This window comes from Corvus hawaiiensis, chromosome 30, assembly GCF_020740725.1.
Source record: "Corvus hawaiiensis isolate bCorHaw1 chromosome 30, bCorHaw1.pri.cur, whole genome shotgun sequence".
Lineage (NCBI taxonomy): Eukaryota > Metazoa > Chordata > Aves > Passeriformes > Corvidae > Corvus > Corvus hawaiiensis.
The window spans coordinates 15,621,363-15,645,433 of NC_063242.1; the positions used below are offsets into that span (position 1 = coordinate 15,621,363).

General features: G+C 39.6%; 1 protein-coding gene across 7 annotated transcripts in view; it reads right to left on the reverse strand.

Annotated features, from left to right (window-relative positions):
* Window positions 1-928: 928 nt before the first annotated feature.
* The window catches only part of ARHGAP28 (Rho GTPase activating protein 28), a 77,299-nt gene continuing 54,156 nt past the window's right edge, over window positions 929-24,071 (reverse strand). For 5 of the 7 annotated variants that reach the window (XM_048289313.1, XM_048289307.1, XM_048289312.1 and 2 more), the window contains exons 5-14: window positions 23,665-23,822; window positions 19,887-20,052; window positions 19,683-19,774; window positions 17,845-17,922; window positions 14,483-14,645; window positions 13,215-13,297; window positions 11,887-12,084; window positions 9,663-9,806; window positions 7,389-7,543; window positions 929-4,864 (exon numbers count right to left, since the gene is read on the reverse strand). In XM_048289313.1, coding sequence (XP_048145270.1) covers window positions 4,678-4,864; window positions 7,389-7,543; window positions 9,663-9,806; window positions 11,887-12,084; window positions 13,215-13,297; window positions 14,483-14,645; window positions 17,845-17,922; window positions 19,683-19,774; window positions 19,887-20,052; window positions 23,665-23,822 — 1,424 coding nt within the window. In that variant the 3' untranslated portion in view covers window positions 929-4,677. Of the gene's footprint in view, window positions 4,865-6,690; window positions 6,756-7,388; window positions 7,544-9,662; window positions 9,807-11,886; window positions 12,085-13,214; window positions 13,298-14,482; window positions 14,646-17,844; window positions 17,923-19,682; window positions 19,775-19,886; window positions 20,053-23,664; window positions 23,823-24,071 lie in introns of all 7 variants that reach the window. The other 2 variants (XM_048289308.1, XM_048289309.1) reach the window with 2 other exon arrangements.

A 24,071-nucleotide genomic window follows, 5' to 3' on the forward strand; every position in this document is an offset into this window, starting at 1 on the left:
GTCTCAGATTCAGAGTTTAATGAATAGAAATTTCTTGGTTACGCTTCATAGGGTAGCTCCAGTTCCTTTTCCTTCTGGCTTAATATCCAGTGCTTCTGACTCTCATTACAGATGCATTGGCTAGAAGGATTATATTCCTGTTTATGCTTTCATGGAATCTATGGCACAGAGATGCCTATGAAGGCATAATATGTTGCTGAAGGAACAATTTGGGTCTTATTTGGGAAAAACTATCTATTTTGGCAGTGAAAACGAATGCATCATTCTTTGTAAAATAGTATTTCTTACAGGACACAGGGAGGCACTTTTGAGGCCAGTCTGCAGTTTTATCTTTTTCTTTTTTACCGTGCCTGCCTCTGTTTCTAAAATGAGTCTTCCAGTAGTTCTCTTAAGCCAGGTTTGGGGGAAGTGTGCTCAATCTGAATCAAGTAAGGACATCCATTCATCAGCTGGCCAGATCATTGAGCAGTGACAAATGTGTCCCATACTTTAAAGACAGTTCTTTGCAAGTCAATTCCACCTCCTCTTTTTTTTCTCTTTGAACTAGCGGTATTTTTGTTTGCTCCTTCCAATTTTATTTGGCTTTTACTATGCATTTGTACAATTCATTCTAAAGTTAGTTTCTCCTCTATATATTTTGTACTACTTCAAAAAGTACTGGCTGAAATGAAACTCCAAAGCAGTTTGCCGTTGCTTTCAATGAAGCAGGATTCCAAGCAGTGTGTTTTGTATATTGCATCGAGGTAGTCCAAGAGAAGAGCTCCCAGAGCAGAGAGCTCCTCCACTTCAGCAAGGGTGGCAGAACATGGTCCTCTGTATAGCTGTTCAAGGGCTGTAACAGCACAGTTGCTTTTGAAACAGATACACCACTGCTCTTTGTAATCTCTGCCCCGTTTCTATCCAAAATACGTGTTTAGATCTGAAGAGCTGGCTTTGTTACATTGTTTTTATTTTTGACACAGATACAATACAATGGACACACTCTGCTGTACAAATACACTTACATGTTGGCGTACTTCAACAAAACACGTAACATAATGAGGATTGTAAGGGAAACGTACATACAAACACTTCGCTTTGATTAGTGGCATTGTATTATTTTCCAGAGAAGACACACACTAATAGAAACCCATTGAAAAATAAAAATGAAACACCGTGTGTTTGTATTCATTGTCTATTAACCCCAACATCTGATCTCACAGGGTTCACATTACAAGCATAATTTAGAAAACATAGTTTGGACTAAGTTTCATCCATATCCCTAAATATGTATTTTACTAGAGTTTTTTTTTGTAATTTCAAATCTTGCCTCATACAAAAAGAAATACTTTGTCAGTGTTAATGTCAATGTTAATGTGAAATTGATAATAGTAAGTAAGTAGTAAACGTCTAAGCCAAAATATTTTTCCTGGAAAATGCAGAGTGAGGTAGTTAATATTATACATGGACACAGACACATTTGCACACACACACACTTTCTAATGACGTTAGCTGCGTTTACAGGTTAAAGCATTCCAGTCTGTTTTGCAACACCTGCTTTTTACAATACTCTTTCTCTGTGTTGATATGCAAAATGCTGTCCTTGTAGAACCATAGAGTATATAAATGCTTGAGGCATCTTTGGAATTTCAGTAAATTTCTCCCTGCTTGCTACCAATTTCTTATTAATAGCTTTCCACATATGTTACTTGTTGTTAGGTGACAATCCTCTTGTAACTTAGTTTTGACTTCAACTTCTGTTAGGAGGAATGAAATTCCTCATGCCTCCACCAGCATCTTGAAATACAAGACCTGAAGTTGAGACCTCATATCTCAAAATACTATTGAGCTTGTTCCATTTGTCTGCTGCATATTAAATCAAGTTAGTGTACCAAAACAACACAAAACAACTTAATGTGGAACAGTATCAACCACAGTACACATGGGTCATTAGGGGCGTTTGTATCAAAAGAGAATTATAACATTCTGTTTCAGACACAGGAGGTATTTGGCCATGCTGTAATAGTCTGGGCACTCTATGTAGAATCTGGTTCATCTGCTAATATAGTTAGCTAATATAGTTGTAGGCAGTTTTAGCAAAGAGCTCACAGGGTGGGTTTTATTACATCATATTTGACTTTCTTAAGTTGTGAAGTGGTAAAGTCTTCCAAACCCGCTTGTATTCTATATGGAACACAGGGAGATCTATTTCAGAAATAACATTGATGAGGTCGAGAACATGATGAGCAAGTTGCAGTGTGAACACAGGGTGTCCTTCTCCTTGCACAGCCATTGAGAACACAGAGTGAAGAGAGTGGGCAAGATGGAGGAGGTCAATGTATTTCTCTGGAAGTACTGTTGGAAGTTAGCTCATTTGCTATGACATTTCAAATTATTTTCTTAATGTTTAGGCTTTCTGTATAGTCACAGAACTCCTTTTAGTTGGCTACGGATACAATGATGCTTAGTATTTATATGATTCTCTTTGTATTCAAAGCACTTTCCACATAAGCCTTTGCTGAGTTTGTTCTTCCCAGATGGATGTTTATAACTCCTGATCTGCTCTGGGAATTGTTTGGCTGCATCTGAGAGTAGAATTTAACTCAACTAATTCTCATGTTTCCTTTATATGGAAAGTACTAGTCCTGCTTTACAGCTGACAGACAAGGGCAGCATAAGCAGAAAGAGCTGTCCATTGCCACAGAGGGAACTGAAGGGTATCGGGAGCAAAGCACATGACAAAACGTTTATGCTTAGTCCTATAAACAAGTCACAGATCAACTATATCTTGTATACTTAAAATAAATAGTTGTCAAAATAAGGAGTGTATTTTATAATACAACTGTCCTGTTTTTCTCCTGGCTGCAACTATGTTTCCTTTAGTGTTAAGAAGAAAAAGGAGAAACAAAACCAAAAAAACCTGAAAAAAACCCAAACCAACCAAACCAACCAGAAAGTTAAAAAATGTCACTGTTTTAAAGAAAATGAAGGGATAATGTTGCTAAATTTTTATCATTTTTTATCAAGAAGGTAAGAAAGAAGACAGGATCTGCCCTCTGTAGACATTATTGTTGCTGGTAAAGTTACTGATTTAATGTTGATTTCTTTCACTGACCACTAACAATGAAAGTTAACTACTGGAGAACATGGTTAACTTGACACATTTTAGAGCTCTGCTTCTGTTTCAGATCCTCATTGCACAGCTTCAGCAGAGCATCACAGGTTACAGGCTTTCTCTGCAGGACAGCAGAATTTATGTTCGCCTGGATGACTTGGTTGAGAGTGCTTTTATATCGTTATGTGATAAACAGAGCTTCTGCCTCATCCCTGTGTCCAGATCAGGTACAGAAATCATTGCTGGGGATGGTTTCATAGTCCAACATCATCTAATGATGGGGACATTGCAGTGCAGTTGAAGGCATTGGTTCCACTTACTGCATATGACACAGATGAAAAAATACTTGGCTCTTTTCCAGAGATTTGTGATTTCCCTCTCAACAAACCTCTAGTTCACCATAGCCCAAAGTGAGATGACCAAGTGAAGAACATTGCTTCCTCTTGTGACTAGCTCCAAACCAGACATCCTATCTGACATTCCCAATGCAGGTGCAGCCCACTATTCTCTTGTCAGCCTGTGTGTTTCTTAGACTGCATGTGAGCTGCAATTTGCTATGTATTTGTAAAACCCTCAGCACAACTGGGCCTAGTTTGGCTACGGTTTTAAAGACCTAATGTGTAAATTATTAAATCCCTTTTCTCATTGGAAACCCTTTTTCTTCTCCATGCTGTATTATACAAGACCTGAACAAAGATCTCTCTTGTCGATGCAGCTGAAGAGTATAAAAACTGCTTACATATTAAAAGCTAAAACAAACAAAATAAAAAGAATTAGGTTACAAATTAGAAACTATAATGTTTAACGAAAAAGATGATGACTGTAAGTGGCACCATTAACACATCTCATAGTCTGGCACTACACAGATTTAATTCTGAGTGTATCAAGTAAAAGGCAGAGCTAGGGGCATATGGCCTTTCTCACCCAGCCTTTGTCTCCTGAAACTTGTGTGACAGGGGAAGGAAAAAGAGCGTGGTTCGTGGCATTACAATTGCACACAGCTAAGGGATCCAGACAGACTATTTTGGAAGACGGTAGTGAGATACACAGTGGTACATACATTGAGCAGTACAGCTGTGTATAGTTCCTCCTCCTGCCTCCCTCCCCCAGAATCAGGTACTCATGAGGAGTGACTGAGAGACAGGTATTGCAGTAACACACACTGTATGTGTTTACTTTCAGCAGAAAGCTTTGGTTTTTTCACAGCTGTCTTGGCACTGCTGCATGTTGAGCTCCTGCCTTCCATGCCTGACAGACGCCTTCTTTTCTCCAATGTCTCTGTCGTGCTTCTATGTTATGCTGTGGTCAGTAGTGTTTCATTCATCTGATGCCACTGCATTATTTCCAAAAATCTGTGTTCTGACACCAGGTCAGGAAGCGAACAACTCATGCGACAGGTTGTTTTCTGTGCACCGTACCTTGGTCTGCCCTCCCCACCTCCTGGGCCAACTGGCACAAGTGTAATCCATATGAAAACATAACAAATGTGGTATTTCTCTGATGGTTCAGAAGCTGGAATACCAAAAGTACTGTGTGCTGACCATCAGTTGGACAGTACAGTAGGAAGGAATGATGTCCTGTAGCTACCATTTTGTTTCGTCTCTGCAAGAGCTGCTTAAAATGACAGGCATCAGTCTTGTCCGTTTGGCTTTAGTCCAGTATACTGCTGCCTTCTGCTTCAGCTGGCTTTTGGTTTTATCACCCATTCTGCCTGAGGATTTGCACGGTAGACATCTAACATGAATGCATCTGGATCCAAACAGTGCTGACCTGAAAAGGAAATTGTCAGCCATGAATCACAGCAAGTTCTGAGTACATAGGGACAGAGCTGTGTTAAAATGTACTTGAACGTTTCTCTGACTTGCACACAGCAAGCCTAGTTTGGTGTGTCCATCCAGCTAACATCTTGCCTGGATACACAGAGTGCCTTTGGTAAATTTGCCAGTGATTTTACTCTTTGAGAGTCATGAATTCACTTTCACTTCCAGGCAGGATGTTCTGCATTACACTGAGTTATGGACAAGACCTTTAGTCAAATGGTGAATACGGTTTCTTTAGAAGCATCAACAACACTGTTTAAATGCTACAGTGTGGGGGGTTTTATTTCTTTGGGTTTACTGAGCTGAAATTAGAAGTCCCTGACTTCTCCTCTATACTATTTATAAATGCTGAAAAAGTAGCTCTGTAAACAATGTGTTCCCATCCAGCAGGATCTCGTAAAGAAATTCATGGACGGCATCAATGTTTTTGGCAATTGCCAATTTGTTGGTTAAAAAAAAAAAAAATCCTCTGAACTCTGCTGTTTCATTAGCTGGTGATTGGGAAGTTGTGGCTGCCTTTGCCAGAACAAGCCATTTCGTGCCTCTTAGTTGAGTAATAAGGCAATAAATTCTAGAGTTAAGTTGATTTGTTGGACTATATTGCGTTTACATGGGTTAATGAAGTAATTTAGCTGGAGAGGTTACTTTGCTGTGACACAGGATTATGGTAAAATTTTTGTACAGTTACTTATAAGGTCACTGGGGTCCTAATGATTGTGAAAGCAATATAAATGAATTAATGGATAATCAGTGGACTAAGGTACCCCGAAGGATCTAGGACTATAAAAATAATTTTAAATGAAGATGCAAATTAAATGTCCCAATTTTTTGAAAGCCCATGGTGGGAATATTTGGGATTGTTTCACAAGGCCTTTAGGATCTTTCTTCTGTTTTAGCATCAATTGGTCATCCTGTTTAGACAGGCAAAACAAACCACTAATCCAATTTAGCTTTTTGTATCATCAGTAATAAAGACTGATTCCCAATTGCTGCTGAAGTAAGTCTGTGATGTTTTGTAATAACTTTACAGAAACTCTTTAGAGCTGAATCTAAAAGAAATAAGAAATAATCTAATCAGGTAATTCACAACTGACTCCAACAGAGCATCCAGAATTTTGGTATGAACAGGGAAAGGAGAGAGCCAGGATTGTGCAATATCAAATTAAAATCTGGTTTTTGACCTTTAGGCCAGAAACTTGTGGGGCAAGCCGTTGTTGTTTTTATGAGAAGTGTCACTGCATGAAACAGAAGAAGACAAAAGCCTTATTGCAAGGAATTTGCAGTCTAAATAAAGCACACAGGTTAGTGTGAGTATAGAACACCCACACATGCAGGGGCTGAATTCTCTGTTCTGTGGGTTTTTATTTGAGGGCGGTTAACACTAAGGTACAGTAAGAAAGAAGAGGTCTTGGAAAAAGGCTTGACAGCAATGTGGAATGTGCTTGCAACAGGAAGACTAAGGATATCTTAACCATGGAAAAATGCTCAGTTATGAGAGTGAGAGAGGTAAGCAAAAGGTCAGATGCATTTGGCAAGACTGTGAGAAGTGCTGCTGAGATCCAGCCGCTGGGTTCATTCTCTCCTGTGGGGTGCCCCTCCAGTTACACTGAGGTTGGAATAAATAATGACATTGATTTTAACAGCTTTTGGGTCAGGCTCCTTTCCTCCAAATGGACTGGAGGGTAGGAGAGACCCAGCTGTGTCAAAGTAGTGCTGCCCTGAGGTGCTTTAGGAGGTTAAGGACAGTCAGAATTAGTTTTCAAAATTGAGACCTACCTATATTTCCTCCAATTTCATGTAAACTTTGGATCTGGCCTCTCATGCTCTGTGATGATCCATGGCTAGGATGGAAAAAAACCTTTCAGTTTGTCTTTTCTGTTATAACCACTGCCTTATCACCCACCATCTATGGTAAGCTTAAATTTGATATTTTTTCCCCTGTGAACTGCCTTATCAAAAGCAACAACTACCAAATGGACCACTGCAGAATAATGAGTCTGCTACAGAGATAGATTACTGCATCACAGTCAACTAAACCTATATTATTTATTCAAAGAACAGAGTTATGTGGTAACATGGGAAGACTTCGCAGAAAAGACTTTCAGATACAATTTACCATTTCCCATAACTGTTAATAATCATTACCTTACAGAAATAAAAACATTTTAGACTTATGGACAGATGTAAACCAATCCCTTTGGGTTCTCTATGTGGCAGGTCTATAAAATATATGTTTAATGTACATTTTTAGTAGTGGTGTAAGGGAGGGCAGATTGATTCTGCATAGGAGCCAATTATTAAGTAAAATAAAAAGAGTAAGATCAGTGGTTAAAATTTCTTTGACCAACATAACCATAAATTAGCAATTTTAGATTAGAGTTCTTGTAACACAATGAATCTTTGAGGAGGGAACAATCTATTCATTTATAATTCTGACGTTGTTCAGGAAAAACAAAATGTTCTGCTTTACCCACCTGTTTTCACAGTGGAATCGAGCCAGGATGTCTTTGGCTTTTGTTTGGCTGTTGAGTTGAATTGCCATAGAGACTTTTGAATGCAGTGGAGCATAAACTCTTATCACCCCCTCAGGTATGTCAGACTGCAAGTATGGAGGAAAAGTGACAGCTCCCTAAAATCAATATTCAATAGAGTAAGTCTAAGGCAAATATTGCTCTAGCTCCATTCAGAAGCAGTTCTGCACTCTCATTTCAGGTTACTTGCAAAAATCACTGTCCTGCATTCACTTGGTTATTCAAAAGACATTTACAGTCATACAAATGCAAATTTGTAGACACAAATCAGATACAACACAAAGACACAAACTCTTTGGTAAGTATCACATAAATACACACAGGGTAAAGCCCTTGAATTTTAACTTCTGTTAACACTGGTCAGTGAACCAACTGCTTATTTAAAAACATAAAAATTATTAAAAGTATCTGTTCTTCCTTCTAAAGATGAAATTCTCCCAAGGCATAAAAATCCAGTTCTCTGTTTCTGCTTCCTATAGCTTCAAATAGATTGAACTGTGTGTACAGTAAAACATCAAGGTACCATATGGTTTCTGTTAATTTGAAATTTGACCTTGTGTAGGGTTCAAATGATCATCTATGAAGTTTATGCACTCTTCCATGATTAGTGGTGGATAAATCAATTAGCAATGTTTGCATTCCAGTTCTAATCCAGTTAATACCATGCTGACCAGAACACAATAGTCTCTCCAGTCTCTTGTCTCTGTGTAATTTAGAACATCTGAGACCTGGGGATTGCGTTAAGTGCTCTCAACATTAAACTAAGTTATCCAAACAGAGTTTGCCTCCAATTTACCCTTCATATTTCAGCTCCTTGCCATGGCTACCCTCACTTTTATTGGATGTAAAGCCAATTACTCCAATCAATGGACTTGTCTTCCTGAAGGTGCAATGACTGCAGTAATTGACTCTCCTCAGAGAAGGAGTCTATCAGTGTTCATCGCAGGCTGAATTTAACTTTGTGACACGGTAGTCTGCATTGTCATTTTAAACGAACATCTCTGTCTCCATCTTCAGCACCAATGTATGTCCTACCCCACCTAAAATATTTCAGTCAGTGCTGGCAAATTCTTGAGAAAGGTGAATCAGAATGGATTCACAATTCATATAAAACACTTATTCTTTCTACTTTTTTTCCCCATACATTACCTTCTGCATTTTCTCTCTTGTCTGTACATTCTCTATTTCTTATAACCTTGTGAGATCATTCCTTCCTAACCTGTCTTTTCTTTTGTTCTTCAAGACTATTCTTCAACAACTATAGAGTCCTTTACCATTTCCTTGATTACTTCTCTTACAATTCACCAGTCTTCATTCTTCTAAACATTTATGGAAGACTCTAAGTACTTTCTCTCCAGGTTATTTAAGGTAGTTACTACATGGAAATACATGTAAGTCGCTGTAGGGACTGTGTATGTTGTGCATAGAGATACAACATGCTTTGTTGTCCAAATTGTATGTTGCACCTAATATGTAAGATAATTTTAACTGTCCATCAAAGCAGCATACCTCAAGAAAGTTCCTAATCTCTGTTTCTAGGCAGCAGAGAAAAGTTAGTGGCTTTAAGACTTTCAAAGAAAGGTTTTTCTATCAGATTTTCTTAAGTCCAAACTGCCTCTGGAGCCCCGGAAATCCTCTAAAGTATCCACCTCTCTCCTCTGACTATACAGAGAATAACAACACAATCTACTTCACTGGGGACTTAACATTTAGACCCAGTTTAAGTGTCTAAGGTAGGCAAACTGAATTTTCTCTCTGCTTAGGAAGTTAGTGCAAAGCTCTAAGACTAAAGCTTGCAAGGAGAATATCAAGTTGCCTGTACCAGGACATGGATAAATACAATTAATCCTAATATGGACCATCTTCCTACTCAGCCACAGATCCATGCATTGGTTGAGTATCTACAAATCATTGCTGTCAGGGACAGTCCACACATAACCATTTTCTTATGAAACAGGTTAAAAACCAGCATGTGTTTGTAAACAGCTTGCAGCTTTGGCTGCTGGAAATCATTCTGCCTTCCTCACCTTTTCTCAATCAATTCCCAAAGCTTTGTCTTATCAGGGTGTTGGACTGGGAAGCACACCTTTCAAGATAACTCTCAAATCAGCTTATTTTGTATGGCAAAATTTCCTGCCCCACACCCAGAATCTTTTGTGAGATAAAGGAGGGAGGCTGTTTAAAGCTGCCCTTGAAAACTGTATCTTTTTATCACACCTCTGGTCTTTCAGGCCTCTCTCGTTCCATCGTCTTTCTCCTCAGAAGTTTTCTCACTCCTTTGTCAAACATCAGCTGTCTCTTGCTGTTGTTCATTGCTGCCTCATTCATTTTTCTCACTTGGGAAATCAGGAAGGATGGGACCTAAAGGGAGGAAACCAGAGCTGAGAATATACAGTAATTTTTCCCCAGTGTGTTGGGTCTTTAGAAAGGCACCAAATTTTAGGCAGCAGAAACTCTGTTTGTTCCTAGAAGATACCTGCCATCAGTAGCTTCCTCTAACAACCTACAGTTATTCCTTTGGTGAAACTGTAGATCATCTTTCATGCCATATGAAACTTTATAGTGATATTTGCAGCTGCAGGAACTTTATTAGGGAGTAGTCTCTGCAATCCCCATTATACCCTCCCTCTGTTATGAGGAAACAAGTTGAGACTGTCAATATCTTCATGCCGACCTTCAGAAGCCCAACGAGTAGTACACACTTTTGGCCATTGGCAAGCATAGTCCCGGAAGGGATGTCCTTGCTAAGGGGTGCTTACAGCTTCCTCTGGGACCTGATAGAACCTATCAGCTGGCCAGTTTGAATATGGACAATTCTTTAAGCCACTTAAAGTTGTGACTGCCTCTGTGATCCACACTTAAGAATAGGCAAACTCCCCCTCCAAGCTCTCTCTCGTTTCCGGCGCTGGGACAGGTGGCTGCGGGCCCCGTGTGGGGGCCACCGGGCCCGGCCCAGGCCCTGCTTGGGCCAGGCCGGGCCGGGCCACGGCCATCCTGGAGCCATGGACCTGTTCCAGCCGTGGAACCCCCCCCCACTGCCTTGCCGTGGGCAGCCGGAGCGGCTCGGCTCTCCCCCCTCTCCACTGCGATAAGAAACATTCAACATTCCAGCTGCAAAGCTGCAAGGCCGAGGTGAGATTAACCCTTTTTATTGCTGTGAAGAGCTGAAAACCTGAGGGAAGAGAGAGAGGAGATGCTTAAAGCTGAAATTCTGTTGTGAAGCTATGATATATCAGAGTATCCTGTTGTAATTTCATGAAGATATGGGGGGTGGAGTGTTCAACTCGTGAGCAAAAGCACCTGCGCTGAGATAGGCAGATGCTGACGCAGCTGTAATTTCATGAGAAGTTTGGACAGGGAGAGATGGACCAGATGAGGACTTTTGCTCCAAACGGGAAAGGAGAAAACCTCAGTCCCTAGAGATGAACCAGATGAGGACTTTTGCTCCAAATGGGAAAGGAGAAACCTCAGTCCCTAGAGATGCTCCCAGAGATAGTCCTAACGTTGAAGATGATGAAGACCCTTTGCTCCCAGGGAAGGAGAAGGGCCTCTGTTTTTGTTTCTGAACGGCTCAACCTTAAAATTGTACCCCAAAAAACTTCAAGAGTGGACCCTCGAAAGCAGTTGCAGGAAAAGCTGCAAGTCGGGGGAAGGGACTCACATGCAGGCAGAGAGACTCCTTTTCCTAAATGGACTGAACAATATTTGGAAGTGGGCGGCTGTCTCGTTGTGATAATGTTTTCATAGCACGAGCAAGAAGAGACTTCTCTTTCTAAATGGACTGAACAAGGTTATTATGGAAGTGGTAAACAGACTGAACATCTTAAGGGTTGTCTTTTCACATTGTCAGTGGCAGAAGGGAGGAAGGTGGGGGGAGGAGGAGAGTTCTGAAGGTGGTATAATTTTTTTTTTCCTTCTTTTAGGTCTGTTAATAAACTTCTTTATATTCTTTCAAGTTTGGTGCCTGCTTTGCATTTCTCCTAATTCTTATCTCACAGAAGATAAACAGTAATGAGCGTTTTGGACCAAACCACTACACTAAATTGGTGTTTCCGCCCGGTTACAAACCCAACCCGCTACAGCCATTTTACTGTGGGCTAGACTTTGAACAGACATTTAATCTCATTCAAGTTTAGAAATATCACCTACACATCCAGATTAAATCATTCTTCTATGCATTACTCTGTATAAACAATGGTGTGGGACAGGTATTTCCAGAGGGCAATTGATGCTAAAATAGATGTCTTAGATAAGTGAGGTAACTCTAAATTCAGAAATACCTGTCAGGGTGTCTCATTCTAGGAATAGAAGACTCCATTCATTTTCCAAAGAAACTGTTTCTCCTTGGAAGATCAGCTTACTCTGATTTCTGAAGATCTCCTGCATTTAGCAAAATACTGCACTGTAATGGAACCATAAAGGGGGAACCAGCACTACTCACTGTCCACAGGATGTCCTGGTACCGAATTAAAAGCCTCACAATGTGTGCAGTGGTGGCAGCTGCTTGCATTTCTTGCTGGTTTGCACGTTTCCCTTTGTAGATGAAGAGGTTTGGTGCAACTATCATAGACACATTCCACAAATTCATCTTGTTTTTCCCCTCATTAGCAACCACCTTCTTCAGGAACTGAAGAAAGGCCTGGAAAAAAACCAATACTTGTTTAGTCTCAGGAAATAATTTACTTCTGAAATGCACCATTTTCAAATGCACGTCTGGCTGCTATACTTGCACTTGGAGGTGAAATGTAGTGGTTTTTTCATTGTGTTTGGATTAATCTATTATTTGTTGGTACAACCACCTGTGTCAACCACAGAGGAATAGTTAATGTTATCAAAACACACATTAAAATATTATCTATCACTCAGAGCATAATGCCAAATTTATAAGGCAAATACGGTGTCTACACTAAGGCTCTGAATCCTTTAGTAGAGGTAAGATGTACACGTATTGCAAGGGAATAGTTACTTTTTTCATAGATTACCAAGTGTTCATTTTGATGTATCTGGCCAATGTCTTTTATATCACAGCCACTGAGGTGATTAGTCTGTATTCAAATGTGCACCAGTCCCACACGTAATACAACCTGAAGAATTTCTGCCAGTAACCCCCAAACTTTAATTCTGGGATAACAAAAGCAAGAAGAGCTAAGTGGTTGTTCGTTGATGTTATTTCTGCACATGCTTGGCAGAGTCAAAGGAAATTAATTTTCCCTTTTGGGTAGTTTATTCAGAATTTTGCTTGAATTACTGAAAAGCACAGACTGCAGCTATAGTTAAGAGCTGAGGTCTACCAATGAGTCTTTCTGCAACATTGTTCTTGTTTCAGCTGGGATGGAGTTAATTTTCTTTCTAATATCTGGTAAAGGGCTGTGTTTTGGATTTAGGATAAGAATAATGTTGATAACACACCGATGTTTTAGTTGTTGCTAAGCAGTGTTTACACTTAGTCAAGTGTAATCTTTAGCTTCTCATGCTGCCCTGCCAGCAAGGGGGCTGGGGCAGCACGAGGAGAGTGAGAAATGTGCCTCTTTGAAATGAGTGCTTCATAAGAAATGATGCCTGGGATCCAGCAGTTGGATACCCCCAGCAACTATTTCTTAGTTGCTTGTAAAAGAAATGACAGCCAGGGAATTTGAACATCTTTTCAAGGAAATCATCAAAACCACAGACAAATACTTTCCTTGTGCAGCATTTGAAAAAAATTATGAGTTTCTCATTTAAAAGTCAAAAGCACCACAGATGGCAGGTGATAGCAAATGAAGAACTTACCTTGGCTGTGTCTCTGTTGGCTTCAGGCATCAGCATGATCAACAGATGCAAAGCTTGTAGTTGTAACTTGATCTTGGAGATTTCTAAGGACATGAATATTTAATATTTTTGAAATCCCAATTGCAATTGGTTTGTTCTAAAAACCTTGTGTGTCAGCAGTTCTAGAAATATCAACTAGTGCCTGGTTGAGACTAGCATGCTTAAGTGCTGATTAACCGTACACTTTTTCCCAAATATAAGATCACCTCAATGAGTGGGTTTTTCCTCATCATCTTGGATATTTGTCACACGGGGACATGATGCTCTATAAAATTCTGTCTATATAGTAACAATCCAGTATTTTTCAGTACTAGCTGTGTATTTGTTGTAGGGAATGAAGTCACTTTGTTCTGCACAGACACCTCCAGTTCAGTCTTCTCCAAACTGCTGACCCATTGTAACTGCATGCAGCCTGTGACTCACAAGGCGCACACTCAGGTATGTGAAGTTTATGGGAAGATGTCACCTCCTTCTGCCCTTAAAACTGCTCATGGGGACACTGAAAGCATGACTGCAACCTTAGGTAAAGATCCTCAGTTTTCTGTACCAATTTGCTAATAAATTCACCATCCTGAGACATTCAGTCTGTCCTAGATCAAGTGACTTTACAGTGAAGTCATAGGTATGGCAAGGTACAACTGCATTCTTCCTGGAAGAAAAATGAACAAAATGTACTGAGATTGAGAGGGTGTATGTACACTGAAAACAAAGCCCAGCTGCCTGAACCTTTCTGTGCTCACACATACCTCTGTACCAATGGTCTGACCTCAACATAAACCTTAACAGAAATAAAATAGGTCCAGTAGATCCAGTAGATAAAGGACAGGGATTTGAGTTTACCTTGCAGAAGTTTTCATTTGTGAAACCTACAGTTAATGTGAATCAGAGTCTCTATATAAAAGTCATTGCTCAGTCATTGTTTACTCACAGATTTCAAATTTTACATTAAACAGTTGTGTTATTCACACAACAAGCCTATGCTATTAGCTAAATGCAGACACCTTTTCTCATTTGAAAAAAAAATCTTGCAGAAAATTAAAATGTTTAGGCAAAGCACTGGGCCTGTTTTTCTCTCTACTTCACAGAGAAAAAAAAGAGAGAAAAAAAATTACAGAGAGAAAAAAAATTACATGATTTTTCTTTATATACTTCAGAGACAGAAAAAAATTGTAGCATCTACTCATGCATTTTATCATATTAGAGACCATATTAACTCCATTTCCACATACTTTCTACTAGTGTGATGAATGCAGGCAGATATTCTACTGTGAAGAGTGGGCTTGGGAGTTCTCTTATAAACATTTTCAGCAGCCCTGCTGCATCGTTATTTCGTACTTGGTCCCAGTCAAAAGTGTCGTCATAAAATTTTGCCTCAAGTTCTTGATGGAGATTCTGAAAGATAAAAGAAAGATAAAAGGCCTTTAATCATTGCTGCTGATCCAGCAGTTTGTGATCGCTTCAGGAATCCATTACAAGCAGCAGGCAGGTTTGTACAGCACTTGAACTAAAGCAGCCCTAAACCAGTGACAGCCTAGGTACAGCCATGTGGAGTTCAGGGTAGGTTAACAAATGAAGTTCCTGCAGATATTTGGTAACCCAGGCTAAATTTGGTTTGCTATAGCTAGATTTCTGCCAGTGAACAATTTGAACCATCATAAAGCAAGGCAATTTTGTGCAATGTCTTAGAACTAGAAGCAGAAAACTCAGTTAACACAGCTGTTCTTTTTGTTTAAAACACTCTCCAGAGGTTTTGACCCTTAAGTCACAAAGGAGTGGTGTTTCTTCCTCACTGCCAGTGAACTTGCTAGATAGTCTGAGTCCATGGGCCTCGAGCAAATGGCTTAAAATTAAGGTCTTCCCACCTTTAGAAGGAAGTTTTATGTCAGGATAATTATAGTTAGTTTTGGTCAAATTGTAGAAAAATAAAGATACAAAATCATTACTGTCAGAAAAATCTTAACACATAAAAAACCCCCCAAACCTCTAAAACACGGGAGAGATTTAAGATAGAATTGATGATGATACCATTTGGGTTCCTGTTTAATCCCCTTGTTCTCCAAGGGCAGCATCTTGCTCCATAAGAGAGGTCTGTTTAGTTTGGAGTGTCACTAACCAGTGTTCAATACACATATGTGAATGGGAAATACTCAGCAAGGTTTCCTAGTAGGAACAGAATTTGGCTTCAAACCCAGACCACTGTTCAAAAATGCAAGCTCCTCAAAAAATTGTTGAGTTAAAAAGATTGAAGGCCAGTATCGTAATATAAGGATATCCATAAATAATGCAGTTTTCACAATTATTACTGGCCAAACACTGTCTTATCCCTGGGAAATTTGCTGCTGCTTTTTAGGAGACCATTTATGACAACATATATCTGTAGCAAATATTCAGTCTCAGATCTTGATTTTGTCAGATGTACTTTAATATTATGCAAAAGGTTCAGTCCATTCAGGCAGAAAAGCTTTTAAAAATGAATTCTGTTTGCCATGTCTCACATGAATGGAAGGAAATTACATATCAAGTACAGTCACACATAATGAGGTAGAATGGTTGCACAAATGGAAGTAGAAAGTCGTTCAGGATTTGGCACATAATGTTACAGTCTCATTTTTACTAGCACATTTTACTGGTTTTAATCTGGGCTATCTCAGCTTCCTCTGTATTCCCATCCTTTGCAAATAACTGATACAAACACCTAGACTGAATTCTCTCCTGTAACTGACTGGAAATGTGGAACAGAAATCCTCACCTCATCAAAAGCACAAGAGGACAGAATTCTACTCCACATTTTTCTGCTGAGAACTGGGAAAAAGCCATAAAAATAGAAAGCAAGATTTTGGAAACACAAACATTTTATATATATATACACACACTTACACTTTTATATATATCTCCACACAGGTAAGCATATATTTTACACACTCAATTCCCTCCCTCCCCTGCCTCGCATACATGTATTCAGGTATGCATCCAATACTTTTAAAATGTGTGTTGCAATTTTTTTTAACATGACTGATCCTTCACTAGACAAATCATACAGTTTTGGTTCACTGGAGTTTTGTTACAGAGGAAAACTTGTATTCATGTCTTCTATTCTTTGTTTTATAGAAGAGTAACCTTTAATCATTTCCATATGCCTTTTCTTTCTCCAAACAAGACTGAAATAAAGTTGGAATGCCCTCAAGTCCTAATGTCATAATAATGTATGAAGGCTTTTGAAGAATGAAATCTGGATCTGCTTTGAAAAAGCCTCTCTCTTGCTCATTCCTTGTTGGACAGACTTAAATGAAACCAAAACTCAGATAATTTAAAACTTTCATATGGGCAGTTTAACTAACCACCTAGTGTAGGAGAGTTGCATGTAAAGTCGTATCTCATAGCAGCTCCCAGGATACAGGTTGTGAAAAAGAAGTGAACAAGACACAGTACAGTGTATGCAAAGAATATGAAAATAATTGAATTAGAGCACACCCCTGCTGTGTAATCTCAGTGGAGAGGTTGGAAAAATTTGAGATTGTGTGAAATAAGATTTAGGCATTTGGATGAAAAAATGGGGAAGCTGAGAAGTACAGGGCAAGTTAGGAGCTCCCTTCTGCAAGATGTGACTCTTTTCAAGGCCCTGGGTACTTTTATCAATGCACAGAGTCAAAGGAGCTGGGATGCTGCTGCCTATATTTGGAGTGTTTCACGTAATGCTGCTTTTTCTTATTCAGCCATTTTTATGATTCCTGGCCCACCAATGTTTAGCAATCCCCAACATTTGTGTGGCTGCTACAATGTTGAGACTTCCTGCCTCAGAATACAGAACTAGCTTTCTTGAGGATGAGAAAGCAGGAGTAGGATGTACTGTAAGGTGTTGCTTAAACCAGATCAAAAAAAGCCTAGGCAAAAAATAACCAAAAATCTGGGAAAGAGGTAGACACTACTAAGCCCAGAAAAAACCCAACCAAACAAAAAACTGCCTTGTTTTTCCAATTTGCCTCCTCCAGCTCCTGGAATCAAGTTGGTCTGGAGAAACAATTGCAAGTATTACTGGCCCACAGTGTCAGGTTATTGGGTTCCAATTATCCTGTGTTCATAGCCCACAAATAGCCTGTGAAAATCCAGTACTTCAGGCTGCCAGCAGTGAAGAGAGGACAAATTTCTCTCACTTGGAACACAAAATTGCAAGATCACAGATGATAAATGAAAAATAAAATGACACAGAGGTTAAAAGGACATAGAATAAGATGTTTATCTGATATTCACTCAGTTTAGAAACTCTGAATTTCTGAAATAAATTAAAACAGAGATAAGATCACAACAATTTTGGATGACAGAGATAAACTGAAAAGATGTCTCAAAGTTTTGTGGGGAAAAATTGCATTCAACATCAAGTCTGTGCTTTATATAGAACATTAACTAAAGCAATAGACCAAATGTTCTGTGATTTATTGGTTCCCAGGAACTAATCTGACCTTTCACTGGCAGGAGTAGGAATGCTGAACTACACAGATCAGTATTTATGAGCAGTCTGAATTTGTGTGAATGCTGTATTATTTTACATAGACATTGTGGTCCAGAAGATGGAAAACTTGGCTTGAGTGTATACCTTAACTCTGGAGGCAGATCCAGGAACTCGTAGAATTCCTTCAGTTTCCAAACCTGTTTCCTCAAGCTTGAGCAGCACCTGTAAGAAGAGACAACAAAATTGAAGAAAATATTCAGAAATGCTTAAGAATACTGTTGACTTTTTTTCAATCCAGGTATCCTTGAAACTAATCTGGAAAAGACACATTTCTATGGAATCTGCTAATGGAAACAAGCCAGCTCATGTGAATAAACCTACCTAATTTGTTTGCCATATTCCTGACCCTGAAGTAAGGAGGATACAGAGTATAGAAAACTGCTAATGCAATAGGCCCCTCTGTCCTTGAATTGAGAGTTGGTACTGCTATAGAACAATTAATACATAAATGTATTAATAAAAGAGCAGATATACTTAAATACAATGGTGTTTTGAAGGAAAAATAACCTCTGAGAAATGTTTAAGTGTGCCCCAAGAGCACAATGGAAATGCCTATAGATAACATAGGTATTTTGGAACTGAGAACTCAGATTAGAAAATGATCCCAGGGTATTTTATTTTGAAATTTCTGCGAATAGAGGACTAAAGTTTCCACTCTAATTTGTTATTAAAAAAAAAAAAAGGTTTGGTTTTACATAATTTTGAACATAGAGGAAAAAAATAATTTCCCAGCATTTAATCATACAGTTCTGGATTTTCACCACCAGATCTGCTTCCAGCCCTAGCCTGGATTCTTCTAATTTCCCACGGTATTGATGCCTTAGGTTTTAACTTTTGTATTTTTCAAATCCTGTACTGCTTAGTGTGTAACTCTGAAACTTCTTCTAGCCTGTTAGATACTGTTCTCCCATTCTGGTTAGACATAACAAACCATCTCTAGGTTTGCACTTCAAGGACACCTTGTTGTCCCAGGCCCTGAAATATGTAAATTAAAGCCTCTGAATGGGGGGGCAAACTTGGGGTAATTACTTAATTACCTGAAATTGTAATTGGAGAATTAACCCTGATATGCAAATGGGCCAAACTTACAAAACTGTGAAAAACCCGTGACCCGGGGTCCATCTTGGGTGGAGCCCCTCAGGGGCTTTTGACTGCCCAAGGTGTACCTATTGAAGGGCCCTCAATAAATACCCACTTTTATTCCTTTGATCTTATCTAGCCTCTGTTTTCAGGTAGCCACTACAAGGCATCAGTTCCTTGACAGGGGAGCAGTGGAGCTGATTGTAAAGCCATGTAAATATTCAAGTTGTGTCAGTCTTTGCCCTGACACTTCTTTTGTCAGTAATTACAGGGAAATCTGTTGCAGTTTTGAGTCCATGTAAATCTGTGCAATTGCATATGTACTTGTGTCTGTGTACTTACCTCCAAGACATCCACTGGGCATCTCCGTACAGCCAAATGTCTCTTATAAATACCCTTGTCTTGCCATACAAACCTCAATGAGAAGATACCCCTTCCATTCTGGAAACAGTAGCTAAGTAATACCTATGGTTTGAATTAATGTGAAAGTCAGACTCCTGAGACAACTCATCTCTGCCACTTCTGCACACACCATTTTGCATGGCTCTCTAATTTAATGAAAAAGGGAAACAAAGACATTTGTTTCCCAAAGTTTCCTGCGTGGTATCACATAATTACAAATCAAAAAGGGTCCCCACCACAAATAAAACACCAAAAAAGGAGCAAATTTTCTCTCCTTGTTACAAAATTTTCAAACCACAATACTCAGTCAAACAGTCTGTAGACACCTGCCAGTCTGTAAAGCCTGCATCTTCTCTTATCTGATGACTCTTTTGAGTGTCAATATAAATGGTGGAAAAGCAAATATTAGTGAGTGACCAAGCAGGCCAGATGATACTCACTTTTTGGAAGATAAGGGGCACTTTTATTCCAGGAACCTTCTTTTGATCATTCTCCAGCAGTACAGTCAGAGGGACTCCGAAAAGACCATTCTCTTAAAAACAATAACAGCAAATGTGAAAACGAGAAAACACAGCCTCGTAAGCATCTTCTTTCAAAGCTGATTGACATGAAGGTGACTGCAAAGGGGATGCCACACACGGTACCTCGTCCCCGCACCCTCTCCACACGGTTCCTCTTCAGTTCCACGCCCAGCGCGTCGTAGAAAGCCGTGAGCTCAATCAGGGAGAGGTAGCGGATCTTCTTCATGTCTTCAGGAGAGAGGTCCCCAACCTCTGTCAGTCCGAACCGGCTTTTCCGAACAATGAATTTCTACAGTAGAGATGGGTCGCATCTTTATTTGCACAAAAATTACAGGAAATGAATTTTTGTTTCAAAAGAAGCGCCCGTATTGGCGCATGGGATTGGAAGTCATGTTAGGGTAGATGGATAACAACAGGGAGACTAACTATAGCCCTCTATATTGGCCTGGTGTGGTGACATAGCTTGCATCCACCTGAACGTAAAATTGAGCTGCTTGCTCACCATGCTCCCTTGCAGTGTGACTGGGAGGTGGTGCTGAAGCACCTCAGTGCCTGTAGTCCCGCTGGGACAAATGAGTTACGTGCTTCTTTTAAACATTTTTACCGGTTTCAGCAGGACGCAGCATTTTGCTCTGCTTCTGCCTTCCCCAAAATGTCTTTGAATGCTGTTGAAGTCGCTGACATGGTTAATCATGGATATGGTTGTATACCAATTAGTGTGTGTAATGAATCCATGCCTGCTTTGCATAACGCTATTAATTTATGAGGACTTACAGAGGAGTTCAAACTAAAGATCCGAAGAAAAGCCCAGAAGCAAAATTGCTTAGTCCAGAAGCCAACCTGACAACTTAGTGGTATTTTTTTATTACTCAAGAAGCATTTAGGCTTAGAAACAGGACTCCCAGCAGCTAAGAAATCATTTGCTCAAGTAGACTTGAACTAAACGGTACTGAGTAACTCGGGGGCATGTGAAGATGTCTACATATTTTAGAAACTGCAGCATCGTGGACCAGAGCCAGGAATGCTGTGTCATGACAGATGCATTTGTACAAATGTCAAAAAGAACAAACACCCATCAGTTTCTGACATAATTGTTAGACATAACAATGAAGTCGTAGTAAAAAACCTGCTTTTCAAAGGACTGTGGATCTTTGGTATTGTATGGTTTTTTAATTTATTGTAATTTAAACCAGGAACTTTTAGTCAGAGGTATAAATAAATAGTGTTACAAAACGTCTCTTTGCTTTAGGTAGCTGAGTGGAAACTCAGCCTCCAGCAATGTTTTGCTTCTGGAGATTTCAGCTCAGTCCTTCATTTTTTTAAAAAAATTGGAATTCAGAATGTTTAACCCATTTTTAAATTAAGCCAGTCAAACTGATTAAGAAAAAGGTAAACACCGCCCCCCCCCCCCCCCCCACCAAACCAAACCAAACCAAAAACTAAACTTCAGATTTCCAAAGGAAGAGAGTACAATGGACATCTAAATCATGTAGTTTAAGACTTTCTACATTACTTTGCACATGGTTTTTCAATAGGGGTTAATAATAATTGGGGGAGAAAGAGTGCAGGGAATGGAATAACTTATTTATGTGCTGCCTGGGGCATTTTTAGGCCAGAATATTCCCTCCTTAGAATGCAGCAATTCCACTGCTACCCTTATTCTGAGACAATGTAACAAAAGCTGCATGGGGGGATAGCCTTCTGATGATACATAAAATACTACAGAATATCTACACATTTTGGTTCCAGTGATGCAAAAAGTGCAAAAGTAGTCAAAATGCAATAAATCACCTTGAAAAAAAGGAAAAAAATCAGATTGTATACATATATTTTCTGGGGGGAAAGAAAAAAAATTCCAAGCACTGCAAAACTGATTGAAAAGGCTGCTACAAAGATTTTCCACAGTGTCTGTTTGACTCCTAGGGTCACTGTGGTGTGATGCTGTGGTTAATACAAGTTTTAGGGCTGGCCATCATTCTTCTGTCTTGTGTCACAATTTTCTAGTGGTTTTTCTTAAAGTGGTGTAGTATGCAGGTCTGAAGGAGGCTGTGCTATCCTGAAACTAGATTACTAACATTTTGGCTAAGGACCGTGTCTGGTATTTTGCCACGTTGTTTCTATGTGGAATTATGCAGCGTACTCAGTCTCGTAGTTCTGTAATATCTTCAACTAAGTCACAAGGATCATGGTCCCACGCTGGGGAAATCACATGTACATCGGGGAAATCCCTACGCTCCTGGGGACATCCAGTTGATTCTTCTAGGAGTCAGGAGACTCCCTGCATGCAGGGGACATGCTATTTTGTGATATATAATATCTCTCTGTGCAACTCTGTACACACTATCAATAAAGCTGCCTATGCTCTCAGAGCCTCCCTGGAAAAAGTGTGATGTTGCTCAGCCTCCAGTGCAGCCCCACTGTCCCACCATGGGGAAGGAGGGACAGTCCTTCCGAGGGTAGGTGACTGGTTGCTCAGTGTAACAGAGTGAGAGGTGATTTTTCTGCTGAGGCCCATTACGGTCTGAGTCATTATGGGAAAAAACCAAGTACCACAAGTGGCAGTAGATGAAGTAAGGGAAAGGCCAACATCAACAGCTATGATTGTTGACTTTATTCAGAAACTCTCTGCAGTGAGCTGGCATGTTTCTTGTGTGGTCTTCTGAGCTCACAAAATTATGTCCTGCATGCAGAGCAGTTCAACTCCAGCGCAATACTGACGTTTTCTAAAACTTATCAATTATGAAGCCACAGATCCATGATACTCAATGTAGCATCGTCTCTTCCCTCTTTGTCATCAGTTTCCCTGCTCTGTCAACTGGGAGCTGTCTGAGCTGTTACAGAGAACAATTTGTGGGTGTGCATGTGTTTTAGTAAACACCAAAATCATGATGAGTGCAGAGATACCCTTACTCTCCACAAGACACCAAGTTACCGCCACAAAAAACCCCAACCAACCAAAGACACAAAAAAGGCACAGGGATTTCACGTAAGTTAGGTAATTTACTTGGTGTCTTATCATTCAACATGGAAGCTTACTTCTGCATCTCAGCTTCCTCTTCCTTGGTGGAATCTGATATGGACAACTGAATAATTCTCAGATAATTCAATATCTGTATGGGTTGTAACAATTTCAGATTAGTTTGGGACCTCAGGACATCACAACATTCAGGAAATTCTTCCAAATAATTCACATCCATTTCATACATGTCACTAAAGAGGTGGTATTGCAAGCACTACATTAAACCTCCAGTTTTCAGTGATGGAAGTTGTGAGGGCTGATGGAAGTAGAAAATTGACTTCCATGACTTCACAAAATAATTCCAGATAGTGACAAAACTGCTGATTGTATGTCTGGTTGGATGACATGGCAAACTTTTCCTGAACAATTCATGTAGTATCTCCTACAGTGTGATTGCACTCAATACTGACTGGAGACAGCCAGTACTGCTGCAGGACTAAGGTTTGCTTTCCTCCCTCCATCTGCAAAGCAATTTTAAATCCATGTGTTATGAAAGGCAGATAATCTGTGGGGGAAAAAGTAGGAAAGCAGACCAGTAATGAAAATGATTGTTAGTTTTAATGCCAGTAAGCAGTTTTTATTTCTGTATGAAAAAATGATGGATGATGCAATATTTGTGGACTGAGCTACTCATACTCATCTGGGTGCACATGTTCATGATGGGTGCAAGTAAAAATGTGGCTTGGATACCCATATTAACTTTGGTGCCTCCCTGGGAATCAATCACAGGCAGTAGGCAGGCACAGTGAGAAGTCTCTACAAACCACACGCTGCAAAGGACAGATCACGTGTCTGAACAGACTCCAGTGTGCTGGGGATATAAAGCAGGAAATTGCTGTGTTAAAGAAAACAATTGAGGAAATACATGGAGAAGAAACTTACTGGCAAAGCCGAGTCTTCCTTTTTGAACCTCTGGTTTTTTGGCCACTCTTGGGTTTTTGGAAGGACTGTAATGGATTCTGAGAAAGAGACCTCATAGGAGAGCTCTTCTGTTATGGATGGGCTGCCTTTATCTATTCCACAGTCTAGACAGCTCTTAGCTGAAAATAAGGGAAATTGTATATGAATGATGAATAGATGCTTGCATTTAGTACAGAGACATTAAAAAATTGAACCAAGATGACAAAATTCTTGAGAAAGTAATAAAGGAAGTGCTTCGAAGAAGAATTTCAGTGCAAACCACAGCATGTTCCTGTTTTGTCTCGAGGAAATAACCCCTTAGAAATAAAATCCCTATTTTCTTTTTAGATTATTTAACTTGTTGCTTTCTGTGAGAAAGATAGTCAAGC